Raw genomic sequence first — 23,170 nt, forward strand, 5'->3', positions numbered from 1 at the left:
AATGTGTTGTGTTATATTAGCTCTACAATTAGCTTCCATACCTCCTGTGTTTTACGAGCGACTTCTCAAGTCTTAGCAAACGGCATAAAACACGATTAAACATGATAGTATATAAAACCATGCTCGTACAACCTAGAAAGGCAAAACCGCATCATTTATGAGAAAACATGTCATAACATTAACACAACATATTCGAGGTGGTTTTAAATAACATATCCGTATTTATTTATTTCTCCAGGTTATGTGTTTGTGTGCGCTGAGGAGTCTCAAACAGGCGTTTGTTTCATCATTTTAAGATTGGCTTTAATCAATGTTTGAAAATGAATTCTTCATATCTGATAAATGAGAGGTAACATTTTATTTATGGTATTATTTCCACACATTTCTCTCCATCCTTCCTTCTGCCAACGGGGTCGCAGTTTCTCGTCTCTCCCGTTGTTGTGCTTAGTGCGTACGCATGGGTCAGAGTTTGCGTGGAGGACCGCACGTCTTCCTGTCAAGTTAGTATTTTATAAATCGCAAACATTGCGTAGAAACTGGCGTACGCCATCTTTTGAGCGTATATCCCTTTATAAATGAGGCCCCTGGTTGCTGGATGGTTCATGTACTAAAGGTCAGTGTGTTGACCTGATTCCTGAGGTCAGTATGTCCTTATGTTTCACTGCATCGTGCCAACACATCCAAAGCTTCCTGATGAAGGGGCCTGAGGCTGAAACCCATCTCAGAGGCAACAGACAGACTGGGCCATTAAGGGTGACTGAGGCCTAGTATTGATTCAGGGTTATGATGTCATCGTGTTTCAGGTACGTTGAATGTCACGAGAAAAACTCAAAGTGTTCAAAGCAGATTGATAGAAAGCTTTTATTGTAAAGCCATTTTGAGGACTGCTTAATAAGTGAAAATAATACTAGTAATTGTTTTGTTTTCCAACTGTTAGAGAGGAGTGAACGCTTAATTATATTTATTATTAGATATTTGAAACCGAAAACTGTTTCTGGACTCTCTAAACTAAATTCAACATATTATTTAACATTCTGGAGTCTACTGACGCCACATCATTTCCGACAATGCTGGCAGTCTGGAGAAGCACAGGGCTGGGTCATGCTGCTGGCCTTCACCGAGGACATGTGGAGTTAACTTAAGAGAACTCTGCCTTTACAACACCGTACTAGTATGTATGTATTTGAATAATAATGTTATGTATTCATATGCATTGGTAATAAGCAATGATTCCTACATTACGGTTGACTATCTGACAGTTTGAAATGCCCAAGTGGTTATTTAAGGAGGTTATGAGCATGCTTGTGTGAATGAGGGTAAACGTCTCTGGATTGGAAGAGATATAAGATAAGAGTAAAGAAAGTTGACTAATTTACAGATTACAGATAGTTTGAATGCGTAGGGCTAAACCTGTCATTATTATTATAGATATTATGAACACGTAAACGGTGTGTTGATTTGGAATGAAGACTAGGTCAGCACTTCCTTTTGCTTGTTCGACATTCCTATTTGTTGTACTCACAGATAGCCGGCTGTGTTCTCTCTGTCAGTGTGGCTGTGTGTTGATTGGCTGGTTGCTACAGTCCGTGGTGACCCCTCAGTAGATCACACGGGTTTGTCACATAAGTGTTCATAAATAATAGGCCCTGCCGCTGGCTGCCAGCCTCCTCTCTCGGCCGCTCTGAGCCCACAGCATGGCTGCTAAATAACTGCTGGGATCGATAGCTGTCACTGCAGCTCAGTGAGCCGCCATCTGAAATGTCCCAGCAGTTTGTTTCTTTCCTTGTGTTCAGTTCCTCCTGGAGGCCGGCAGTGACGTGATGCAGAGTGTCCTGCAGTCCCAACGCTACGTGCACTTTTAAATGTGCTCCTACATTTACATGTAAACATGCAGATGTGTCGGTGTTTGAACCTTTGTGTGATAGTGTGAAAGCAGTTACACAACATGTTGAAACGGTTGAACCCTCTGAACTCCAAGCAACCCACCGACTTTAAAGGCATGTTTGCTTTAAAAAAAAAACCTTTGCAATTACACCACTGATCAAAGCCAGAAACTATACAACGTGAAGTCATCCATGATCTGCGATAAACCGTCGGGAAAAGTAACCGAAACTAAGCTAGAAAGTAGTGATATATATATGTGATATAGTAGTATATATATATATATATATATATTTTTTTTTAAATAACTTTATTCGGCATGTCTCCATTGAAATGGTGCTGAAAAGGATCCATGTGCACTAACTAGGTGCTGTTTAAAACATGTCCTGAGCTCCTTGGCGCACTTGGTAAACTATGAACGACACAAACAGTCACATGACAAAAATGTGTGACACTTCGAGACACCTTCCCAGAGCAGAGGATGAGAGAGGTTCTAAACATATCATATTTCAATATGTGTAGCATCTGGAGCCTCCTTTTTTATGAACATTACAGCATTGATTTGATTTAATAGATAATCAAATCAATTACGTTTTTCTTTTTTAAAGATGAATGACGTTAAAACCATGACTGCTGTTTCTATAGAGGTGCAGGACTGAGTGAGCAGGGAGACAGGGGGTCTGAGGGCCTGTGCTGGTGGATAGAATGTGCAGTCTTCCCTCTAGGTACAATCTACATGCCATATACTATACTGTGTAATAGTAAAGTACAAAAGCAACCCCCTGCATAAACAGCAGCCCCTGCTGGCTCCTTCTGGACCTGATCTCACTCTAACAGCGAGGGAGCTGTTGAGCACAGACTGTAAACACTTGTTTGTGTGGAGGACCAGTGGGTTTTCACAGTCTGCGCCTGAACCTCTCCGCCCTCTAACATCCTCCCCTGTTCACAAAGCACTCGTATTATCCGCCCCTGGCTCAGAGAGCATGAAACGTGTGCACTTTCTAAACATTTCTCTGTCGGGTCAGGCTCTGTGTTGTGTTGGCTCCAGCGTTTCAGTGGTCCACACATCCTTCAGGGTGTCGTTCAGATAAACCATGTGGCTGTTAGGGTGGAAAGCAGAAGGATGTATCACGGATTGTTAGGAGGCCAAATGACACAGAAGAAAGACAACACGGTGTTAGAAAAGGAAGTGCAGGTCGCCAATACATGGATTAGAATACATAACCTGTAAGAATCTCCATGATGTCCACCACATGCCCCGTGCTGCCACATGAGGAAACAGCAGGGAATACAAGTCTCTCCAAAACCCTGCATCCTGTGGACTCTGCTGCTTGCTACCTTCACGATTGTAGTGGTATTCATACAATAGACGCCAAATAAGTTTTATCTCCATGCCGACGATTTGTGCAGCCATTTGTTGTGTTTTTATTTTGTTCCACATTGCTTGTGGCTCCCCTCTCCACACTCTCAGATTTGCAGGGGGATGTGTCAGTTCCGAACAGATGACCTAGTTTTTTTACACACGCACATTACAATGTTACACACACTGAAAGGCCCCTCTACATACATTACATTCCTGCGAACACTCTGAGATGCATCGTCCCTTTTATATGAAATCAGTGTACAGCAAAGATGTGAATGGCTGTGGAAAATGTCAATTATGGAATTGGTAAACGTGTAATTATCGTTGCTCTGTACACAGCTGCTCTACAGTTGACTTGTTATTTTTTTCTCAGCATTTAATTGGAGCTGAAACAGCATGACCTATTTTGTTTGGAGAGAATGTACACTTTATCTGTGCCTCCTCAGAAGGTGGCCTTGAGCTGAATGCAGCGCTGTGATGATTCTTCTCAATGCATTACAGATTACTCATAACCTGTTTAACATCGCAAGCATCACATCCATCCACTGGATTACATAAGGGCACTAACATGTGATTACTTCACACACTTTACACATTCTTCAATTAAACATGCAGCTGGCAGAAACATGGCTAAGAACATTTCCCCTTAAAAACCTTATTTATGTCCAGACGAGGCTTTTTATTTGAACCTCCAGTGCCCACTGCTGAGAGCAACACCCTGACGTCATCTGTGTGATCCAAACAGCGCCGTACTTTTATTATCATGGACCCATAACTGCTGCTTCTGAAAGTCAGCAACGTGCTGCTGCTTCACACCGGCTCAACGCTGTGTGAAAGATGTCTCTCGTGTGGAATCACATAAAGCCATCCACTCGAAATTGCTCTTAAAACAAACAAAGCTTTTTCTAAGTGTTTAACCCATATGTTTGATTCCACACACGGCATACTACCGCCCCCCCCCCCCAAATAAAAAAAACACATGCAAACACACACTTACTCAGTGAAAGGATCGTGTGACTGATCCAGAAATCCCTCCATTGTTCCTCACACAGAGTGGCCTAAGCTGCTGTAATCACTCGTTTAGTGTTGCTGCAACAAATGCTTTTCCAGATATCCCAATCGCAAACTAAATCCAATCCCTCATGAACCCTAACTATTAATGCTATGGTCCATTTGTTGTTATTAATACTATTATTTGAATAAGCCATTTCCTTTTCAAAAGGCTCTGTGTCCACTTGAAATGACAACGTTGTGATTTAGGGAGACAAAGTGTCAGGATGTGAGTGAGAGCTGAGTTAAGCTTTTCTTAAAGCCCGACTTAAAGCTGCAGTTCCATTGACACTGAGGAGCATTTTGTTTGTTCAGTCCATCATCATTTAATCTGTGAATAAATATGTCTACGAGTGATTATGTCTGTCTTTAGTTTGTGCCGATCGCGCAGAAATATGTGAAGCTATTGTAAAAGGTAAGACAATTGCTCTTGGTTTAAGCTGTTACATTGCGTATGAAGGAAACCCGAAGCCTTCCTCTTCTGGTTCTCACTCTCAGCTCAGTGGATAGTGCTGTTTATGCACTGGCTTTCATTGTATTAGCACAAACAGTACCGGCCTGAATATGAGGATACAGCTCACAGTTCCTCAAGGAAATCTGAGTTATTCTCCTTCTCCTTGTCTAAAGAAATAATGCAATAGTTGTTATCACAGGCCATTGTTGAGCTTTTGTCACACGGGACACATACAAAGAGATCCCCCCCCACCCGGACTTTGTTGCTCTTTTTTTGTGTGAACTGGCTTCCTTCTTTTCTCCTGTTATAATTACTACGGCCATTTTTGGTCAAGCCTAACCATTTTTAACCTCCCCTCGGTTAAAAAGCTGAGCAACAGATGATGACATCCTTCTGAACCAAAATAGAAAGTAGAGAACAAAAAAACAAGATGTATTTATTTTGTGTTGTGCCTAAATTAGGTGCATACATTGGGTGCATATTCAGGGTGCACATAACAGGTACGCATGCGCGGCATAAATCTGAATTGCGTAACATCACTTGTGTCACTACCATAGGCCCCTCGCGCCTTTGCGTACCTCAAAACATCTAAACAAAACACATATGTCGTCTACACGTGTTTCTTGTCAAGTTTTGGAGTAAACTACGAGACATGCTACGTTGTCGTTTCGCTCCCTGCAAAAACTCTTCGGACTTTCTGTGACTGACTGAACTGGAGCTGGCCGAGCCGCGCAGGACATAACCGCCGGACCTGTGAAGCTTACAGGAGGCAGAGGCTCAGAGCACCGGACGACAGAGTTGGTCGCCGTGTGCACAGACAGGGTTAACGTCAGTATGAACAACAGAATTGTGCCAAAACTCCGCCAACTGGCCACAGGGGGAGACTCCCCTGTGCACATTCTGTGCCCCGCGCACACTGGAGAACTGCGCAAAATGAGCTGATCACAACGTGCACGCTCTGTGGTCAAGCTGCTGCAGTTTGATTTACAACAAAGTGGAGTAAAAAAACACACAGCTGCAAACTTCCTCAGGGTGTTATGGAAGAGTTTGAAATCAGACAGAGAAGTACTCAGATATTGTACTTGAGTAAAAGTAGAAGTACCAGAGTGTTACTCTGTTACAATAAAAGTCCTGCATTCAAAATGTTACTCAAGTAAAATTAGAAAAGTATTATCATCAAAATATAGTTAAAGTACCAAAAGTAAAAGTAGTCGTTGTGCAGATTGGTCCATTTCAGAATAATATGATATGTTTTGTAATGATTGATCATGAAAGTGTTCTCAAAGCTGGTAAAGGTGCAGCTAATTTTACAAATTAGATCGAAGTCAAGTAAAGTACAAATATCTCAAAATTGTACTTAAGTACAGTACTTGAAGAAGTGTACTTCGTAACTTCCCACATCTGAAATCAGATATGACTTCAAGTCATGTGATCATTTCTTAGTATTTGATCCTTCAAATTGGCCTCAGGAAATGCAAGGACTTCACAGTTTTGGCAACAAGTTTTGGAGAAAGCAAATGGGAGGCTTAAAAAGAGACAGGGAGGTGCATCTTCATCATCTAGCAAGAAGTGTAAATAGAGGACAGTGAAGGAGACACTGAGGAGGACCACGCTTCGTGTGGGGTGAGTACCAAACGCTGTTTCCTGGTACTCATCTGAGTAACTCACTCAACAAGTGATGTGCACCCCAGTGCTTAATAACACATCAGTATATAATGGATCTACAGAGGCTCTGCTTAAAAATGTGAGCAGACTTCATGAGCCTCTAAAGGCCAGGAATTGGCAGCAGACTAGTGAGGTTGTCTTTATGCTAGTCGAGGGCAACACATTTGCTACTTCTTTCAAAGGTTGTGAATAACTGCAACCATGACAGGTCCTTGATTGTACAGTCAAAGGTGAGCCCAGAAGAATAGGCTGGTGGGCCCAGTGTTATGAAAGCTTAGCTGTGGACAGACCGCACAGAACAGGACAAAGGATCTTATTAGAGCTGTTAATATCGGCCAATGTGTGTCAGACTGGTGGAGTCGGAAGTCTTATTTCCAGCTCTGGCAGCACTTCACATTTATACTATAAAACTGTTTAGATATTTCTTAATAAAATGCCGGTGCAACGTTCTCACATGAGGTCATCAGGTCAATCTACAAAACAACAGTTACACTTAAAGTCAATGAGCCATGACATGTTCCTGTTTTCAACATGCCAAGTGTTTTTTGGTCTCAGCAAAAATGTTTTTTTTTATAAATAACTTTTATGTTGCCACAAGCAGAGCTTGGCTGTGATAGATCCTACAGCTCTAATCCCAGTTGGTGGTATGCAGACAGCTCCATGTTGTGTTGCAGCTCCACAGCAGGGAAGACTCAGGGCCGGAGGTTTGTTCTTAGCGGGAAACTGTGCTGTCAGGTGAGAGCGTGCATCCAGCCACCCCACTCCACCTCTCACTTAATCAGTTCTGACACAATGCCAATCCCACAGTGGGTGGGACACCCAGCTGTATTGATGGATGTGGCAGTGGGCAGTGATCAGCTCCCACTCTCTGTCCGGCTGCATCAGGCTGCATCAGGCTGCATCAGGCTGCATCAAGCTGCATCCGGCTGCATCCGGCTGCATCAGGCTGCATCAAGCTGCATCCGGCTGCATCAGGCTGCATCAGGCTGCATCAGGCTGCATCAAGCTGCATCAGGCTGCATCAAGCTGCATCAGGCTGCATCAGGCTGCATCAGGCTGCATCAAGCTGCATCAAGCTGCATCAGGCTAAATCAAGCTGCATCCGGCTGCATCAAGCTGCATCAGGCTGCATCAAGCTGCATCAAGCTGCATCAGGCTGCATCAGGCTGCATCAAGCTGCATCAGGCTGCATCAGGCTGCATCAAGCTGCATCAGGCTAAATCAAGCTGCATCAAGCTGCATCAAGCTGCATCAAGCTGCATCAAGCTGCATCAGGCTGCATCAAGCTGCATCAGGCTGCATCAAGCTGCATCAAGCTGCATCAGGCTGCATCAAGCTGCATCAGGCTGCATCCGGCTGCATCAAGCTGCATCAAGCTGCATCAAGCTGCATCAAGCTGCATCAAGCTGCATCAGGCTGCATCAAGCTGCATCAGGCTGCATCAAGCTGCATCAAGCTGCATCAGGCTGCATCAAGCTGCATCAAGCTGCATCAGGCTGCATCAAGCTGCATCAGGCTGCATCAGGCTGCATCAAGCTGCATCAAGCTGCATCAGGCTGCATCCGGCTGCATCCGGCTGCATCAAGCTGCATCAGGCTGCATCAGGCTGCATCCGGCTGCATCAGGTTGCATCCGGCTGCATCAGGCTGCATCCGGCTGCATCAGGTTGCATCCGGCTGCATCAGGCTGCATCAAGCTGCATCAGGCTGCATCAAGCTGCACAACACACGCTGTAGTTGTTTCTGAATGTGAGTGGTCTGGCATTTAACCATGGTTTTGTCAAGGCTGGCATTTGATGGACTATAGGGATGCCTTCAAGGAGTATTACAACCGATGTGCCATTATAAAGCAGATGGCAGATGACCTGGAACTCTAAGCCCCGCCATACTGAGGAAACAGTGGAAAATAGGTGCAGCTCTTAACCCGGCCGACACTGAATTGAATCACTAACTTCAATGAAAAAGCAGCTGAGTGTCCTGAGGGCGTAGGAACACAATTTACTGAGCAGAGCCAGACGTAACTGAAAAATGGTGTCTGCAGCAGCACGTATAGCTGCTGTATGGTTTCTATTGTTGCCGCTGAAAAGATGAACAGGAACTGCGAAGCAATCATAAAGCATGCAGGGAAGCAATTTCTTTCTCTTATTCAAGTGAAAAATTATTCCGTGCTGTCACAAAAGACTCCCTAACAAGGTGCTTTAAACTCTCTGGCAGTGCATTGCTGCGGGGTGTCAAAGAGTGGATAAGCTATAAATGAAGCTTAAACTCAAAAGTCTGTTTTTGGTAATAGCAGCATTTCGTTCCCTCTTCAATTTGCTTTTGATGTGGAGCAAAGATTAACAGTGTTAAATCGTCCTCTTCACTGTCTCAAAGTAACAACACAGGAATAATGAGCAGGTTGTTGACAACAAGAGCGCCTCTTTATAGTCTGTGAACATTATACAGACTTTTCTTTTCTTCAGGTTCTTGTATTAGAATAAATCCCCTCTATTGACCATTGTGTATTAGTTCAGTTAAAAAAAGCCATGTCATCTGAGGCGACAATATCCATTCACTGAGGAATGCTTGTACCTGGTCCTGATCCTCCTGGTCCTGATCCTCCTGGTCCTGCCTCTTCATGTTTGATCGGCTGAGACTCTCGGTGCAGCTGATGTCAGTGTGGCAGAACGATGTGCACGTGTGGATCCCTCAGGGTTAATGAGGCCTTCTGTTTGGGTTTCCACGATCAGCCAAACGTCATGCATCACACACTTCTCTCATGATACACAGTGATCAGAGCTCAGCCTCTCTCCTTGTCTCTGGAAATAAAGTCCATCAGAAACCTGCTGTATATTTGCCTTACCACTGCTTGTGTATTGTTAAGATTACACCAACTACACACTCTTTCTTTTACAATCCTTCCTCATGATCAGATTGGTTTACTAAGGAGGTCAGTCATATACTCAGCTGGTGACTGACCTGTGCCATGTAACATCAAGACGGCCTTTTAGTAATCTCTGTATCATTTCAGCTTGAAATTCATAGATATTCAGTATTGTTTCTTTCAGCTGGGAAACATTGCACAAATCAACCTATACGCAGAAATCTCCTCCTGCAAACCTTCAGACATTGAATACTAAGGCCTTAATTGATATTAAAATGTCTCACATATATCTTTGAAAAGTCTTGCTAAGAAAGAGTTTTCTAAAATCGTTTTTTCTCTAACATTGCAAAACGAAATAATACCATCTATGTTTTTTTTATTATTTATTGATTGTTCTGGCATGATTTTCATGCAGATGAGGTTAGCGGATCCAGCGACACTCAGATGGTGTTTGTTGTTTGGAGATAAACCGTCTGACAGCAAGCAGCGACATGGCGGAAATGTTGAGTGTTACATAACATTTGGACTAAAGTGTTCCTTAAATGTTGGTTATCGTAAAGTTGTATACGTTTTATTCCGAGTGGAATCAATAAAGTCTAAAGGCCCTGACACACCAACCCGATTTTGGGAGTCAGAGGCCGTCAGAGGCTGTCGGGCATTCGCGGCGCCGTAGTCAGGTTGGTGTGTCCTGCACCGTCTGCCGTGACACGCCTTATTTGGACTGACTGACCGATTCAACATGTTGAATCAGCCATGCATCGGGTCAGGCAGTCGGACCAAGCAATCACTCTGATTGGCTGTTCAGCTAGCAAATCAGAAGCTAAACGGAAGTGAGGGACGTAAACAAACGATTTAAGAAGTCACACACAGACCAGTGTTGCCAACTTGGCGACTTTGTCGTTAAATTCGGCGGCTTTCCAAACCCTCTGGCTACTTATTTTTGTCAAAAGCGACTAATGACTGATCTAACGACTTGTAATGGTGTTATTAGGGACTTTTCTGGTGTTTGGAGACTCACGTGTTGTCCTGCAGTTAACGAGCTGCCGTGAGCCCCTCAGCCCTCCCATAGTACTCACAGGCGCGCAGACTCACAGTTGCCTCCCGCAGCAGCTCAGCTGCAGTCAGAGCAGAGAGGAGACAGCCACACTCTCCCGCGCCGAGACGGCTTCAGTCACTTAATCACCTCGTCCACTGTGTGTGTGCCTCTCTGTGACAAGCTAAACATCCACGTAGGTCATCATGTCACAGTCTAAACTGTATTCACAAAAGTACAGAAAGGAGTGGGAATCAAATCTGAGTTTAAAGGATGGTTGAAGCCATTTATTGGAGATGACACACGGGCATACTATACTGCCTTTATTGTAAGGGATATTTCTACTGAAAACTACTAAAACTAGTTTTACTTTCTACTATAATACATGATAAAATATGTCTTGATTATATTTTGTAGTGTTCGGAATCTTCAAAGTTAACTGAAGTTATCAAATAAATGTAATGTAAAACTGAATCAAACCATAAACAAGGTGGCCTGTTGGGATTACTATATATATATATAGATATCTGCATTATTTTATCCCACTTTATGCTTTGCTCGTGCTGCTTATTTTACACTGATTTTATATCTTATTTCTTACTGATGTAAAGCACTTTGAACTGCAATCCCCTGTATGAAAGATGCGATACAAATAAAGTTATTATTATTATTCAGATGGATGTTTCTGCCCCTCTGTTCATTCTCCCATTATCCTCCTCAATCTGCCTAGAAGTCTTTTAATGTTGTAGCTGTTACTATAACCAATACTAATGCTAGGGCTGCAACTGACAGTTATGTCGGCACGTTGTTATTGTTTCTTATCGCTAACCCCTCTTATGGCTGATCGCTCCAGTGCCGCACGAAACATGTTTTCGATGGACGAGAGGGAAATGGAATGCACACGCCAGTGCCATATAGATGGAGATAGAGTTACGACAACGGAAGTCCAAAAACGGTTAACGTCACGTGGTTCATGTAGACGAGGATCGTTCCCCGGAAGGTCATGGCGGGCAATGTGAATGCAATGATAACAGGAGATAGAACTACGATTTTTGGTCATTATTAGTGAATAAAGGTTTTGATTTGCAATATTTATACAACAAATCGATATGTGTATGTATTTACATCAATATGTTTTAAAAAATAAAATAGAATTTGCTAATATTAAGTGATAATATGAGGATTAGTGTGAACAACTAGTTTACATGTTAGGCTAACAGTGCCTTGGTTAAAGAGCCTGTTGCTGTTTATTTATAGCTTTGAATTCTTTCAAACCAATATTATCTTCTTAAACTTGTATGGTAGTCAGGAGCATCACTTTCTAATGTTTATTGATATATTAGAAACATTAGAAGAATCGCTCCGAGAAAGGAGTACGAATGTACGGCTTCCCCACTGACACAGAGCGGAGGGAAAAATGGCTGGCTCAAGTCAGCAGGAGCAATTTCACGACCAACAGCAAACAAATATGTGATGTAATTATATACAAACACTGCATTTGCACTTTTTCACCAAACGAAAACCACACCATTGGGAAAGCTTCATGTTTTGTTTAATACAAAAAAACAGGGAAAGGCTTGAAAAACACAGAGTTGAGACTCAGGGTGCAGGGTGAGGGTCTCAGTGCAGGTATTCAGGCTCCATTGAACCCCCCTCTGGTTCTTGTGCTGAAAGAGGGAGCAACAGACAGGAGAAAGGGTTATACACACACAGCACACCTATTGGATGGGAAATTGCCTTGGGGAGATAAGGTATTTGCTATTTTTTAACAAAAACTATTCCAAACTCCCTTTTTACCACTTAAGATTTTTTTAAGCTAAAAAACCCTGCATGACAGTCCAGTGTTTACTTATATAAAACAGTAGTATTAAACTTACCTTGTGTTTTCACTCTCACTTAAAGAGCCTGTGACAGCCTCCCAACAACTGTTGTGCAATGAAATATTGGGCTACTAGTCATCTCGAACCGTCAGTTTAAAAAAGAAGGTGCGATACCGTTCCGATAAATATCAATAATTTCGAACATCGCGGGGAAATTCCTTCAACTCATTTTGAAGTTTTGGGGGAAGCCGGAAGTGACGTCAATGCGGGAACGCTTCACTGTGCGGCGAGAGAGCCAAACACGGAGTGTGTTGTCATGCGTAGAAATGGTGAATTACTGAGTTTAGGCACGTTAATAATGTTGTAATGAAGTTGACTAGTATATTCATATTCGTCAGTGCTTTCATGTCAATTCGGCGAACATAAACAAATGATCGTGGTGAAGATGATGATTACATTAGGATTAAAAATCGGGAGTGAGAGCTGCTGAATTTCCTCCCGTCGGATGTGATATAAAAACAACTCGATTATTTTTGTAGTTGTAAACTCAAGTGGATGAAACTACATTTATTAGTGCTTTCATGTCAATTCGGCGAACATATGATACATTAAATGATCGTGAGGATGATGATTAAAAATCGTTTGTTTGAGCCGGTCTGCATTTCCTGATGAGAAAACAAACCGATGCTTTTTGTAGTTGTAGTACACCAACATGGATTAAACGTGTGGTTTTTTTACCACAATGTTGGGAAATTAATGGATAAAATGCACGGATTATTATCATTATTATTCCCACTCCGATCGGGACACGAGGTCCACCGTTTCCCCCAGCGAGGCTCCCCCCGTTGACAGTTTACGTGGGCTGGGTGCAGTGGCGGACTGGCCATCGGGACGAATCCCGATGCGCCGGTACCGAAGTGGGCCGGTCGGATAAATCACTAGCACATCCCCCATAGGCGGCGCGTGAGGCTCAGGTTTGAGAAGGCTAAATAACTTTTTTTACCTGACGCTGCCCGCCTCCGGCGTCTAGAGAAAAGAGATCAACTCAGTGTGCGGAGTTTAAATCTCTAAAGTCATATTACAGGATAAAGGAAATACAGGTTAAACTGCCGTATGCAGAGAAGACGCCGACGTGTCGCACTTATCATTCATATTACATCATCAATCAGATCATCGATCATATAATATCATAATATATCATATATTTCCTGAGTCAGCTTCTCCAGCCGTATCTGGCCGTGCAACACTCACAGTGTCACATACTGTATGCAGAAGTATTATTTTAAGCAACACATTATGTTGACGAAACACTCGAGTAAATGTAATTAAAGTCAGATCCACTCGTGTCTTAGACGGGGCAGTGATATCATAAAACTATACGCTTTCAAACACTCGGTAGGCCTAGGTATTTTTAAACCAGTTGTTTTGTATTCACCTTGCAGGTGCAGCTCTGTGGCTTGTATCCTGGATTATATGTTTAAGTCATGGAGGTTTAAAGCTCATATTTGTCTAATATTAGTTTACTTTTCATTAATGAAGTATGACGCTGCGCTGTCAGTACACTTGTCCCTGTTTGTGATGTAAAAACGTGTCAAATGTAGCTAACCCCGCCCCCGTGAACGCGCTCTCAGCTGGTGAGAGAAATCCTGGCTTGATTTACCGAGTTGATAACCAGCGTCGTAGGACCGCTTAGCGAGATCTCGTTTGTTAGTTTGTTGTTGTTAGTTTGTTTGCTACTCAAACATAGCCAGGGTATGTTGAACTGGCTTCGTAGTACAGGGCACAGGTGGCTAGCAGTGCTAATGTCAAAGACACAGACATTATACTTTGTATTTTACCAGGATGCAGTGACACAAATATTTGGGAAGGCTTAGCCTTCCCTAGCCTACAGCACCCGCCGCCCCTGACATCCCCCACTCCCCCCGTTGACAATTTACTAGCGGTACCGAAGTGGGCCGGTCGAGAGTCCCGGGATGATTTTTAGTCCCATTCCACCACTGGCTACATGACCTATGATCGCCCATATTGACGCACCTCATTCCTAAACTTCTAACAGATACAACATAAACCGATCCTTCAGCCTCATATGAGCTCTCAGACACGTTCAACATTAACCTGTCTGAGCTGTCTGAGCTGAACGGTGCAGCTGGAGCGCTGTGCCCGCAATGACGTCACCCATCATTTGGCGGGACTTGAAGAATCCCAGAGAAGATCCAGAAAATTGTCAACATTGAAGGGCAGATTAATGGTTATCAAAGTACAAATATCCAAAATCAGTTCAGTAACGGTTTTCAAGGGGACAATATTTACTCAAATTGATGGGTTTGGATGATGGGGGAAACTCGTATCACAGGCTCTTTAAGTCCCTCTCCCTTTGCCAACAATCCAAAATCAGCTGAGCTGCAACATTATACAGACAGGTAATAATCAACAGAATCACAAGGACACAATATGGCTCTGCTAAAAACACTCACTCTTACACGCACCAAAGTTATATTTATCTAATATTTAACTCCCTCCACCCCCGCATACAATCCCGTTTAGAAGCCCCTCTTCTCTAATTCAACATGTTGGACGAAATGACATTAAGAGAACGGAATGTACAATTGAAAGGCTGTTCAACGTGTGTTGCTAACTTGATTCGGTATGCTAGTTTAATCTGTTATCTGTAAACGTTCCCTAAATCTACTAATTTAGGGAACTTTAATACACATGTTCATTTGAATCAGATGTACTGATAATATCCGCAATATAAATCTTTAAACTTCTTCTTACCTTTAAAAGTCCGTCACGAACGGTCTATTATGCTGCAACTCTACAGCTCTGCTAGCCTTGGCGCTAACTTCCGGGGAACGATTGAGAGGCTCCACGATCCGCCATTGCTGTAAAAAAGTGGTCCATTGGAGTGAACGGAGATGACGTAACTCTCAGTCTATATGGCGCTGGCACACGCTATTTGTTGTTTGTTTATATCATGCAGTCTGTTCTTCTTCTCTGTCTTCCGGTTGTTGACTCTTTTGAATGACGAATACACACTACCGCCGCCTGCTGGTAAGGAGAGTTATTGCCACTCATGCACTGAAGTCTTTGCGGTGTGTTCCTGTGCGACACATGGCCAAGACGCAGGAGGACACGGCGACGCAACAGTCGGCTTCGGCGAGTTCTCTGGTGTCTGCTTGGTGTGTCAGGGCCTTTAGACAGTTTGACTTGCCTTAAGCTGTAGGGTCTATATGGCAAGGCGCTGCATGAGAACAGAAGAAGCTGTCTCTCTCTGCTCCTGTTATAAATCCTGCTTCTGCCTGTGTTCTTATATTTGTATATTTGCATGTAAGCCTATATGTGAAGCACTTTGTAACTTTGGTTTTAAAAAAAATTAATACAATTGTTATTGCTTTTAATTATTATACTGTTGCATGTAAATGCAGTCATCAATAATGCCGGGAGTAATTACTCTTTCAGGCAACACAAAAACATTTCTTCACTCAATTTCCTATTGATGATCGGATTGCTTTATGCGACACAGTAAAGCAGAGAGCGCTCGCTAACGGCTCCCAGATGTCACAATTAGGAAGACCACAAAGGTCAGCTCAGATCCGGCCGTGTCACAATATTGAAAATCAAATCTACTGTAAAGATCCTGTCGGCCGCAGATCTAGGGAAGGTCAACAGAGTGACACTGATTTCTAAAGACGCTGAGCCGCGCAGCACGGAGAGAGCCAGGTTCAGGCCTCTGGGGTGTCTGCAAAGGACACACACCTGTGACGGGTTGCGCCGTGAGCCAGGGCTGGGGGGAATGGGGGGGGCTTTATTCTATGGCTCTGCGGATGATTGGCAGAAAATGTCAGGAGCAAGACGTCAGCCCCATACAGACACACAGCAGTCAGATGTCACAGACTGCATGCTAAGAAGAGAGTTGTGTCATCCTTCAGATCCTCCACAGCACCTCAACTCTTCTGTGTGACTGAATACATATGTCCTGACCTATCACCCACATGTACCCGACTTAAAAGTCGTTTCCCTCTAATGTTGTCCTTCTCTTTTCCTTCCCCTATCCTTATTTTTCCAAACACAAGGATTATTCAGGGTCACAGTTTTTCCACATGCTTGTATTTCACAGAAGGACATGCACAACCTTCTGGGCTGCACACCACTGGGGCCTGAGCCAGGGTCAGGTCTCTCAGAGGGGGGGGGGGGGGGGCAGACTGAAGCCCATCTACTGCATTTTAATTACACTCAATGTGTTCTGTTTGACCTTCGGAGAGTGCTTATTCTGATTTATTGAAGTCAGGCTTTTTGTGAATCTTTAAGTTCGACCTGAGCATCTTTTTGATACGCGAGATATCCTCGCACATTTTAAACACAGGTGACATTCATCAGTGAGGTGGACATAAGTGAAGAGATGACTGACATGTTCTTGATTGTCTTGCTTTGCTTTTGTAAATCCCAACTCTGCTAAACCCCCCACCCCCCAGGGCAGCGCTCACACGGCCCACCCTGAGGATGAGCTGGAGCGCCTGACCAAGAAGATGCTGTTCGACATGGACCATCCGCCGTCTGAGGAATATTTTGGTAAGAAAGATGGTTCATCTCACACACACTTGGTCAGCTTTAGGCTGTTGGACATGTCACAGCTGCATATCATTTAGCAGCTTTGTTTTCAGGGTAGCTTCTTGTTCCTACTGAGGAGCGTTTTAGCCAGTTAGACAAATGAAATCATCATAACATCAAACACAACTGCTGACTGAAACACAGTATACGAGCTCTGCAATTACTAATCAAAGATATACATTCGAGTTCAGACAGCATCTCTTCATCATCACACTGTTTAACTAACCACTCCCAGATGTACACAAGTAAGATCCTTTCTGCTATAAGGGGTCCTTGGCCTCCGACACAGCAGTGTCTTCATCGGGCCCAGGTGAGAGCAGCCACGTGGCTGAACTGATCTCATTAGTCTTTACACATGTCATGTTGTCCTGTCCTTTTCAACCGTTTGGGTTCTGAATAAACACAACATTTTCAGAACATTTATGGGAAAGTAAAAAGGTATATTTTCCTTTTATAAAAAGTGAAAATAGACATATTGTTAAACCCCAAATCAAAAGTTTACAGAGAGAAAATAGGAAAAGGAAACCAAAGAGAATTGTAGTGTCCTTTAAGATGTATTCAATCTTAGTATTGAGTATTATCTCACTGTGACATCAGAACACCTTGTTCAGCCCCACAGGGGGGACATTTACATTGTTACAGCAACAGTAAAGGGACAAAGAGGCATCAATCAAATATTAAAGATACAAATTGACATTACAATTTACAACAGTACACATCCAGGTGGACAACAGATGTCTTTTTAAACAAGTGTAGCATGTTTGAAGTCTCATAGCAGCCAGGTAACAGTTGTACAAGTACAATACTATATTGCACAGGTATTTACAGATGCATTATAGTAGTTGCATTGTTTAACTAAGAGATAGCAGCCAGTAATAATAATAATTATTATTATAAAGCGGTATATATATTGCAAATAAGTGAAGCTGCACAATAGAAGTGATCTAAACATGTGTCCAAAGCTAATGGGTGTGCTCCAGACCCAAACCCATGCCACGTGTACAGTGGCGACTGGTCATTAGGGGCAGGTGGGGCACAGCCCCACCTAGTGTCAGCAGAAAGTATTAAAATAATGATTACAACAAAATGCAAAAAATAAATTTAAAAATATATAAAATATATTTTAAGATCATGTATAATCATCTGATTCGTCTGTACATTACTGTTTTAGTATGTGTTCTTCTAATTAGTGTCTACAGTGTGTGCCTATTGAGCTGTTTAGAGCCATGTGGGACAAAACCTGATCCTGCCCCTCCCTCTGACTGTCTAAGTGAACGGTGACTGCAAAAACTACACTGCGCATGCTCAGAGTATTTTCCTATTTAATGTGTGTGGCAAAAAATAATGACCATAGGGGCAAAGAGCTGCCATCCCCACCATACGTCATCTCACATCATTCAGAGCTGATTGGCTGTAAGTACGTGTGCCGCGAAAAGTGTGGTGTGTGAAGAGGAGGAGAGAGAGCTGCAGTGAGGCGTCCTAAAACCAGGAAGTAAGCTGCGCATGGCTTCCCTCCACAAAAAAGCAACGAGATTTCTCCATAGGATTTTATAAAATAGCTCAAAATAAGATCTGTGGGAAACGTAGCTGTTAGATAAATGTACGTTTTGTTCAGCCGGATAATATCCACATGTCTACCCTACTTTTATCATTTTCGAAACAAAAATATATTGATTAGATTAGATTTATGATAGACTTTTGAAACTACAAGAAGATAAGGAGGACTTTTACAAAAAAGTAATAGAGATTTTTGTCCAGAAGGATTGGCAAATGGACTTAATCTTCAAGTCAAGGTAAGACTGCAATTGTATTGAAAATGGGATCTTACTAAGAGAGAACAATTCAATATGTAAATGATAAAATTAAATTTTTTTGGGTATCCTTCTGTTGAACTGTCTGTTTAAAAGTAATTGAAGCATCAGACAAAAAAAGCTTTTGAAAATAATATTATATTTTGATTTAATATATTTGTAAACCTGAAGAGTCAGTGCCAGTGCCTCACCAGCCATGAACCTCTCTGCAGAAGCTTATATATAGACATCTGAGTTTTTTGTGCCCCACCACTTTTGTACATATAGAAACGCCACTGCACGTGTAGTAATACAACAATGTGGGATGGGTTAACACAATAATGCGGCTTTCACACCAGCGCTTTTCAGTTTCTAGCTCCGAGCGGCAGCTTTTCTGGTTTAGCTCCGGTTTCCCTTTTCAGCTCCCGCTCTGTGCACACCGCCCACTGGCGCCCCAGAGCTGCCCTTGCTGCGTCATGACGTCACCGTTTACATCGCTGATTTGCCCCCCAACGGCAGCCATTACTGCGCTCACAACAACAACAGCGTCGGGTCGATGATCGTGTTGCTTTTAATCACACGAAGCCAGAATAAATTGAATAACGACTTCTCCAACCGTATGCTTTTCTCCAGAGTGCCGTGGTTCATTGTTTATTAATGTGTTTCTGCAGCATTTACCGACCGCTGCAGAGCTGCTCTTCCACGGAGTTTATTCTCCCGTTAGCTCCCGGTTAGCTCGCACTGCAGCGGCCGCTCTAAAGTATTCACTGTCCGACTCACACAAGCAGCTGATGCATATCCCCAGTTCTCTTAGCCTAAGTGAATGTGTGTCAGTCTGAATTGACACTGTTTGGCATCACAACGCTGTTATGAAAGTTTCTCTGGTATAAAACGGGTGATGTTGGCATAGCAACCGAAGCTAAACTGACTACTTGCATCCGATAGCTGCAATAATACAAAACAACACGTCTGCCTCTCTCCACAATGATCGATAACAGTGAACGGATGGTCAAAGTAAGGCACAAATAAACAGAATCACACGAAGCCTGGTTAGTGTTGCCTGACTTTATAAAGTGTGTTTATAGGCACTACTGCTTGTAGGCAGGCATGACAGTCGACCCATGGGAGGTGGGTTTAGTTTCCTGCACGCCTCGACGTGAGAGAGACGTAAGCGACGTCACCTCTTAGCTCCAAAGCTCTTGCCTCTGGACCGACAATTTTTTGGAGCTGGAAATGAAGCGGATTCCGGAGCTAAGAGCCGGCGCAGCTGCGGTGTGAACTGGAAACCCCGGCGCTTTTCAGGCTCTAGCTCCGAGCCGGGGCTGAAAAGGCGCTGGTGTGAAAGGGGCATAAGAGGGAGCACAGGTGTCCTCGATTAGCACGCCTCGTGACCTACAGGATTAGGTTACTTTTGTCTCACAAGAATAGTGTTTTTGCAGAATGGCTCCAGGCTACAGTACAGTGCAGTGTGTGATACCAGGAGGTTCACCTCGTATTCTTGGTGCCTCGTATCTGTTGGTTTACAGGTGTATATCAAGCAGTCTGGGAAGCATTCCTCAAGGTAAAGTCTCCAAACGATATCAGTGGGATCAAAGGATGAGACACGAGTCCTGCTCGGGGTTTAATGAGAAAGAGAGATAACGGCTTTGGACAGATGAAACATCCTGATTTGATAAACTCTGTATCTTGTTTGATTGTCCAGAGGTATTTCTTACAGCACTACAGTGCTCCTTCTCTGCAGCCCTTGATTTCATTTCATCCTCATTTAAAAATATATAAAACTGCCAGGATTAAACAAAATACCAATTTCAATAGTATTGCGCAAAATATGATTCAGAAGCAAAAGGATTCGGCTATGCATATTTCATTTGTGTTTTCCCGCCCTCTGTACGCTCTCTGCCAGCGAGTGCCATCCCTCTGCATAGCTCTGCTCGAGCCTTTAATCCCCTTTGCCCTGGAATTAATTCCCATGCCCATTAGATACCTCACTCAATGCCTTCAATAGGACTTTGCAGCAGGCTTTCTATCAGCACATAATCGCCCAGCACACCATGATAGCATGTGGAGGTGTATTACAGCCACAGGGACATGTATTTAACTGGTATTAAGGGATATTCGGTTCCATGTTGGTCGCGCTGATGTAAAGAACTTAATTGGTCCACATTAGACATAGGTCAAAAGGATCTGATGGCTTAAGCAAAGTGTAGTCATTTTACAGAGCAATGGCCCCTCAAAGCCTGGTTGGCCTCATTTTTAGGTGAGTGTGTGTGCGCCGCAGCCCGGCCTGAACTCTGTGCTCCGCCATACATGCAGCTGCTGCAGCAGCTATAAGGCTGCGTGGCTCAAGGCAAGTGAAGCAAGGACAAGGGAGCTGAGAAATGGGTCATATGTGAGCTGAGGTAGCCAGAACAAGTTAGGGATAGCGTGTGCATCCCTAGCTGACAGCGGCTGGATGCTACGGGAGTGGGAGGGGGGGGGTCATCTTGTGGTTAAACAAGGCAACAGCTGAATTCACTGCCAGAGAGGAAGGGGCTGCGCCTCGGACTGAGGTGACTGCAGGGACTCATTAGGAGCGAGTTCAAGCACACTCACATGCTGCTCTGCAAACCCTCAGAGCCCCTGTCCTCCCCCGCTGAGGAACATGTACATATCACCACGGTAACGTTAAAATTAGCTTTAGTCCGCTGTGTTCTTTACTTTGTATCCAGGGCTGAGGGATAATCAGTCCCAGATCACAAGCCTTTTGTAATTACAAAGAATCTAATAGCACACACGCCTCGCGGGTACACGGGGAAAGGCTAGCAGTTGTTGAAAGCCTAAGGCTAATAATTAACAATCAAAGTGGGGCTGCGATCTCTGGACTGCATCATTGTCTTCCTATAGCAACGGATTTATTGGTGCCACTAATTTCTTTGATGAGCTTCTAATCTGAATCAACGATAGTGAGTTTTCCTCGGTCCAGTGGGGGTTCATTGAATTGAATTAACGTTATGATGTCACGAGGAAACTTTTTAGTTGAGTTACGCAACATTAGTAACTTCAGTGAAGCACATTACACCAGTCCCACACTGTGAAATAAATGTGTCAAGTGATTCCAAGCAATTTTAAGAGCTTAGTCAAGTTGGTGAAACGTACTTTTTTAGTTTTCCTCTACTCAAGAACGTGTTACTTTGCTAAAACGTCTAAAGAATGTGTCTAGCGTTTCCAAGCAAGTATAGGAGTTGGGTAACTCACTAATGTGAAAAGATGAGATGAGCCGACAATGAAAAGCCCAGTAAGTGTAACCAATGCAAATAACAATGTGCTAAGAACCACATAAGACAAGAATGAATAAAGTAAATTATAAAACACAATTGAGTTGCCGGAACCGATATACGACAAACTCTTCCTGATTTTAATCCAACCCTTTAAATATTTGATAGCATTGAAACATTGCAGATTAAACAGATTTAAAAAAGGGAACGTTATGGACATGTTAATACATTTGATTAAAATGTGATTATTTCAAAACAGTTTTCATAAGACAGTAACCAGTTTGTTTAAAAGCACAACTCATGAACATACATGGAGACACATGGTTATTACGTGATGTTATAACTGCATCTGGCTCGTGGGCAGCGTACCACGTCATGCTGTGCGTCACGAGCCTGTTGCACTTCGACCTCTGCTGTTCCCTATACTAATAAACACTACATTGAGTACACATCAGGACACACCATGTGTTTTCCTCAACAACAAAAATCAAATCCGTGTTGAAATCATAAGGAGCCAGTTTACATGAGCCGTGAGCAGACGGTAACAGAGGTGCTACTCACATGCATTACAAGGCTTTAAGTCGTCACCAAAAAGGCTGCTTCGCAAGAATCAAATAGTCATGATATTGATATAGTTCATAACATGTCCAACTACTCATGCTCAGAGATGTTTATAAAGTGGCACATGGGTCCTAGAATAAATAACAGACGATTATTTCAACTTTTATCTTGAAGAGAGAGTGCAGACCAGTCTACGTGAGCGCAGGGCAAGGCACGTGTCTGTCCAAAGGTTCCATGACGGAGTCGATCATGTTTTAAAATATCACTTTGAGTGGTGACACTAGTGCTGCATAGTTCACATCTCCATCCCATCTGTGATTAAACAAATAGAAATGGGTACGTTTACCTGATGCTCATTACATTAGTATGTAAACATAACACGTCTTGAATTAACTTCTGAAACTAGTCTGACACACATAGCAGGAGGCAAAGTGTCTTCAAGAGCAGGTGTGACTGTTTCCTGGTGAGGCAAATAAAAGAACAAAATAGTTACATGATGACAATGTAACAATCATTTCTAGGCTAGTGGAGTATTGTGATCAGCTGTTTTAGCGCAGTTCTCCAGTGAAGGGGGGAGTCTCCCTCCGCAGCCGGTTGGCGTAGTTTTGGCACAGTTCCGTTGTACAGACCGACGTTAACAGCAGCCCTGTCTGTGCACACGGAGACCGACTCTGTCGTCCGGTGACACACAAGCAGCGGTTTGATTGGATAGAGCTTGTACTGGCATATGATTCGATTGGCTGACGCTTCTGCCAAGGCTTCAAAAGTTGAACATTGCTCAACTTTTGCAGCGAGCCACGCCAGCAAAGTTCCATTACGACGGGCCATT

At 43.2% G+C, this 23,170-nt stretch overlaps 1 protein-coding gene across 1 annotated transcript in view; it reads left to right on the top strand.

Moving 5' to 3' along the window:
• Positions 1-23,170, top strand: part of lpp (LIM domain containing preferred translocation partner in lipoma) — a 160,998-nt gene that overhangs the window by 101,250 nt on the left and 36,578 nt on the right. Inside the window, 1 exon segment of the mRNA XM_071202954.1 lies at positions 16,601-16,697. Coding sequence (XP_071059055.1) covers positions 16,601-16,697 — 97 coding nt within the window.

The sequence above is a fragment of the Pseudochaenichthys georgianus genome, chromosome 4, assembly GCF_902827115.2.
Source record: "Pseudochaenichthys georgianus chromosome 4, fPseGeo1.2, whole genome shotgun sequence".
NCBI lineage: Eukaryota > Metazoa > Chordata > Actinopteri > Perciformes > Channichthyidae > Pseudochaenichthys > Pseudochaenichthys georgianus.